The sequence below is a fragment of the Mus pahari genome, chromosome 8 (assembly GCF_900095145.1).
Source record: "Mus pahari chromosome 8, PAHARI_EIJ_v1.1, whole genome shotgun sequence".
Classification (NCBI taxonomy): Eukaryota; Metazoa; Chordata; class Mammalia; order Rodentia; family Muridae; genus Mus; species Mus pahari.
In genome coordinates, this window is record NC_034597.1 from 40,592,011 (window position 1) to 40,598,010 (window position 6,000).

Consider the following 6,000-nt stretch of genomic DNA (forward strand, 5'->3'; position numbering starts at 1 on the left):
CTTCAAGCTCCAAATGCCATGAAAAGAAATGTTAAAATAAAGAAAAGAAAGGAAAAGAAAAGGAAAAAAGATAAGCAAACAAAATAAACCTGACAACTGTAGCTATAGACTTAAACTTAAGGGTTTCTACACATTTACTTGGTCAATGTGGTTCCAGCTGAGATGAAGGCTACTACTGCTTCAGTGTGTCATCAAAACAAAGACGTGACAGGGAACTCAGTATGTTAAACATTTTTTTTTATTATTATTATGACAGTGCTCATAGGGTAAGTTGAATTACATATCTATTCTAAAAGGACTTTGAGCATTGCCCTAAGACTACTGAGGCACAGAAAAGCTCTGACAACGGGCTCTTATTTACAGAAAAACGATGGAAAACTGAGAAGACGTGGAGAGGAAAGATCCCTGCTCGTAGATCCCCTTGTCTGCTGGAAAGGCGAGGCTGTGATTTAGCATCCCTTTGTGGGTTTGCTCTTCTTCCTTTCTATCCAGATGGATGCTTGAACTTCAAGACAAGGAGGGCACATTCTGTAATGTCTGCTGCAAAATGTTATTTGGAACTTAAACTGCCAGACAACCTTCCAGTTCTGGATGGGGTCTTTCCTTGTCTTTCAATGCCTGGTGGCCACTGGGGTCTACCTCAAACTCAACTTTCTTTTTTCACCTAACTTTCCGTATCATCTTCATTTATTTTTCTCTTTGAAATCCCAGAGACCCAACTGCTGTGAGTCTGTCCTTCATTCTCCCTCTTGAAGTGGTTGCTGCCTAACTAGATCCTCATTATTTTAATTGCCTTCTAATTGGTGAATCTGTCTAGACCGTCTCCTTTGTAATACATTATAGACCACCCAGATGGTTTGTTCTTGAGAATAAAATGATAGTGATCAATCAAAAGTGGCTACTGCTTGGGTAATGTTTTGTGTCAACTGCTGTTAAGTGCCTGGTGGAAATTTACCTTATTTAATCTTACAAAATGAGGTAGGTGCTACCATGGTCCTGATTATCTTTTAGATGAAAAAGCTACATGTTTACAAATGATAAGTAACTTGTTTCTGTGATAGCTTGTAGCTTTCTTTGATCTTTTGGAGTCTTTCAGACTTCAATATCCTTGCCTTTGCCATCTAGCTTCTCTGGCATCCCAAGGCACAGAATGTAATGTCCCCAAATATACAAACCCCCAGCTGGGCATCTACTATCCAAATCTTATACCAGGGCCAAGCAAACCCCCATCTTCAGGCAGATGCAGCCCCCACTTCAATGCTTAAGCCTTCATATTGATTCTGCTTCCACCATGTTAGCCTGATACTTGCTCTGATGGGTATCAGAAAACAGATGCTATCAAAAACAAACAAACAAACAAACAAACCAAAATATAAAACACAACACAAACACACAAACTGACCCATTCTCTTCCCATTATTCTCTCAGCTTCTTCACCACTAATTGTCATCTCACTTCAAAGGAGATAACATCTCTTGCACATTCACATTGGTCTTTTAAGTTTCCTTTGTTTGCCTACAGTTTTTAATGATGACAACTGGATAGAGGAGATAATTAATACATAGCTGGTGGCATGGAGAAACTATGGGTAATCATTTAAAGATAGAGTACCCAGTGTCTATATTGTACCAGAGGATTTTTGACAGCATTTAGTCTATCCTTATCTTATTGTGTGCTTTGCTCATCACCTTGCCATTGGGGCTGATTATTCAATAGTACCTACAAATGGTATATGTTCTTATTTATACTATATTTTAGCTTATGAAAGTCTCTTTCTCTCCTCTCTCTCTCTCTCTCTCTCTCTCTCTATTGTACACACACACACACACACACACACAGAGAGAGAGAGAGAGAGAGAGAGAGAGAGAGAGAGAGAGAGAGAGAGAGAGAGAGAGATGGGGGAGGTGGAGCAGTTACAGCTAACTAGCTTTAGAGTATTGGGTCAACTTGTCTACCTTTTAATCTTTCAGAAATCCAATCAGTGATTCTCTGATTGACAAAGGGGGAGAAACTCCTTTGTTGTTGTTAGATATCTTAATAATCTCTTCACTTTGTGCTATACTTGATCCTCATGGCTTCATACGTCACTGATTTATCTTGTCTTTTTGTAAGCATCAAGGTTCTGGCTCTATTAATCTAGCTACAGATCTTGGCATTATAGCACCACATTACTGATTCAATGTGTTATTGGCAACGCAGACTGGCCTCTCATATTGGTTCTAAGATCTGGGATGCAGCCATCCTTTACTGTAAATTAAAGAGATAGGATGACAAATGATCCTTTCAGCAGACTGTTCCATCACAGTGGAACAATAGAGAGTGAAGTAGCTGAGAGAATTATATTCCCCAAGGAGCGCAGCAGCCCAGCCCTGTGCTGACTGAGAAGAGGGTGAGTAGGCAGGTCGACCACCAGCAAAGTGCTCTCCCCAGACTTCAGGCCACAGATGAGTGCTGCACATTGCTCCCTTCCAGAGCTTTGTCTATTTAACGATGCTAGCTAACAAACAAGTCCATGCTTCTCATCTTAGGACATCATCCTATCCTTGGTAAGAGAAGTTGCCCTTGAAGATTAAAGCATAATGTGCAACTTCTCTGGGAACCTTGGACAAACCATGACAACAAAGGTACCAAGTGGCAAAATAGAGAGAAGAAGACTCAGACTCATGCTGAGCCATCGTGGTCATCACCAACAGCATTTTAAGCATTCTGTTTTCTTCAAAGGGAGGAGGACAGGAAAAAAAATGACAGCCATCATGAGAGCACTCTGAAGAAGCTTAAATATCGCTCAATGTGAGATATGTTAACACAGTTATGATGTACAAGTCCCTCAAACCACAAAGAGCAATGGGAAGTATCTGTGACATCACTCAACTGTGGACGGTCTGTCTTTCACCTAACTTCATTTTTCAGATTTTCTTTGGAGAATCCTGTCCTGATCCGTTTCCTACAGGAAGCAGTTGTTTCCATAGCAGGCAGTTCTTTTCAATGGCCCAATTTATCACTTTATTTCTGTCCTTTGTGGATCTGAACCTCATTGGCCTGGCAAGATCTCTCAGCACTAGTTGGCCTTTAGGACGAAGCCCAAAGAACTTTCAGAGATTTTTTTCATCACCAATAATTAAACACAACATGAAAAAAATAACACTGACCACACATATCTTGATTTAAAAAATGAGTTTTCATCATAGAGAATAAATTCAGGCTACCTTTGAAGGGAAATTCAGTGAACAACAGCAATGCATCATGCCTGGGGGCTCGTCCATACCTTAACTCACAACATAGGGGTAGAGGCAGGCATACATCTCTTAGCTCCAGGACAGTTTCATCTACATGTCTAAGCCTGGGCTGGCTGGGGCTACATAGTTAGACCATATCTCAAGAAGAAAAAGAGAAACAGAGAGGTGGGAGAAGGGGACGGGGAGAAATGCTAAGAAAGGAAATCTACATACAACTTGAAAGATAACTTTAAAACTACTGAATAGGATGAAGCAGNACACCTGATATTCACAAGGGAAACTTTATCTTAGAAGATGAGCTCATTTTCCTCATTTCTACTACGAACTTGCATTTAGCATAAAAACACTTCTATAGTGACAAATGACCATAGGCTGAAGGTCCAGCCACAAAGATCCACTATGTGCAGTCAGGGGCCTCTCAAGAAAACAAAGGCAAATCCACATTGCCCTAATTGGCTCTGTTGCTGTAGCTGCCTTAGACTTGGTGAGCCTTGGGGAGTTTTGCAATCAATATTAAGGCAGCTGCATAAGTGTGTAGTTCATTAGTACAGCTGATGTCACAAATTCTACTGTATCCATAAGAACAAACCAGGCTGGCTTTATAACTCTACTCTGAACAATAGGAGCAACGTTCTGACCCTGCAGAGCCTCCCTCCAGACTCTGACTCTCAGTGAATGATGCTAAGGATTTGCTGACTTCAGCTGCATGTTCAGAAGATGCCGAAGGAGACACACAGGAGCTTAATAGACTTGACATCAATAAAAACACAAAAAGAAGGGGGAGGCATGCAATTTCTGACCATGTGTATTGGTCCTCAGTGAAGAGCTCTTTCGGAACTCTGTGGGTGGTTTTCTAATCTTCTCTGAACTCCTCTTAGTTTTCAAAGGAAAACTTGCAAAGAAAAAACATTGCAGACACTCAAGAAGCCTTCTTTGCTGTATTCCACAAGAGATCTGCACTTTAATTTGGTACCCAAGTTTTCTTTCTAAGGAAAGGAAAGAATGTCACATCTTGGAGAGCCCCAAATTCTTTAGAGTTCCATTTTGGCTGCTCCCTTGCTTAGCCAGGGTTCTAGTTTGCACAAGATTAGAATCTATATTGTCTGGGTTCTGTCAGTGACCAGGACACACATGCTATGTCTCAGCGCCTTAAAACTGTGCTTCTGTGCCATGCTTGAGAATCAAGTGCTGCAGAGTTTTTTTCCCAGCTTGACCCCTAGTACATTTTTTTCTTTTCTAATTAGGTTAAGTTCCCAGGGAGTGTCCTTCATTTGTCCTGGGGTACCCAGAAGAGCAAGAAGGCTCCCCCGACATCCCTGCATCAAACATTCGAATATTTTTGTTTTTGTTTTCTGTAAAGTAGCAGGACTCTTTGGGGAGGCCATAGCAGTGCGCATTCGCTCATCCATTGCTAGCTCTAAGTGGTACAGGAACACTGGGACCCAAGCTTTGAAAGGAATGAAGCATGGTCTTGAGGAACTTATCTTCCCCAAGGCTGAACTGTAAGGGGAGGGAGAGCAAAAGGAGCAAGTCCACACAAAGCAGTCAGCCAGGAAGCTCTTCCTGTACAAAGGTTGCTCCCAGGTGCTCAGCAGCGAGGCTGGGTTGGACAAGTAGTGCTGAAAGCCTTTCCTGGCCTGCAAGATTCTTCCAGGGCTCACGGAGCTGTCCCTGCTCAGTCAGAGCCTGGGTACCGTGTTCCGGGAGGGTGCAGGGATCTCCACCCTAGGGCTGCCCCACTCACAGAGCAAGCCCGCGCAGCCCTGGAATCCCGCCCCATCCCTGCCTCTCGCCAGGTCTGCAGAAGCAGGGCTTGTCCTCACCTGGAGCATTCAGCACAGCTGAGCGCGAAGGAAAGTGGCAGCGCCAGTGCCAGCCATCCCTGCCACGACTCACGTAGAGGCCGCCTACACTCCCTTGGCTGTCTGGGATGCTAGAGGGAGGGCGCTTGGCTTTGTTGTTTATTCATAAGACTGCAGCTAAGGCTAGGGATTGGCCAGCGGGTAGGTACGCCCGCCTCTCTTGCAATGACGAGCTCAGTCACCACGCCCCTACAGCTTTGTGGACTCCGCTAACGCACAGGGCTGGATCAGAGTAGGACACCGCGCCTGGACCCTTCGAGAGACCCTGCCCCCAAATGACCCTCTTCACATCCTGGGCTTCTGCTGCAGCTCTCACTACACTTTCAGAGAGGACACCAGAGCACTGGTCCAACCAGAGCAGGAATTTCTCTAGTGCCTGGTAAACAAGGGGCACTCAGTCCCCAAATGCAGAGTGGTCCCTGTGGGAAGAGTGGGCAGCTTGGTGGAGCTACTAATCAGAGGAACTCTGCAAGAACTGTTCCTATCACTCAGTCACATGTACTAACTATCAAGTAGAAAATAAAAGTTAACAGGAGTCCGGGTTACTGACTCTTTGCTCCTTCTGACTCAAAGCAAGGTGCCATATAAATTACTGCATAAGAGCTGCACAAAAGCTCTGAAAATTAGAATGATCCCTTGAAAGTTGAAGGTTCAGGACTACAGTTGGTGCAATGACTTAAGGCAGGGTTGCCCTTGCCTGATATCTTTGAGTCTGTCGGGGACTCAGTTTCCCCTTTTCATTCTCCTAATTGTGAAGGGAAAGAAGTGAGTTTTAGAACAGGTCACGTACACTCACCTCTCAGTTCTGGTTCATGATGACCCTTTAAGTCCCAGGAGAGAGAGAGAGGGAGAGGGAGGGAGGGAGGGAGGGAGGGAGAGAGAGAGAGAGAGAGAGAGAGAGA

General features: G+C 44.0%; 1 protein-coding gene across 1 annotated transcript in view; it reads right to left on the bottom strand.

The window, feature by feature from the left end:
- Armh4 (armadillo like helical domain containing 4) overlaps positions 1–5,175 on the bottom strand; it is a 103,294-nt gene extending 98,119 nt beyond the window's left edge. Inside the window, exon 1 of the mRNA XM_021203453.1 lies at positions 5,060–5,175. Coding sequence (XP_021059112.1) covers positions 5,060–5,068 — 9 coding nt within the window. The 5' untranslated portion in view covers positions 5,069–5,175. The remainder of the gene's footprint in view (positions 1–5,059) is intronic.
- Positions 5,176–6,000: the final 825 nt, after the last annotated feature.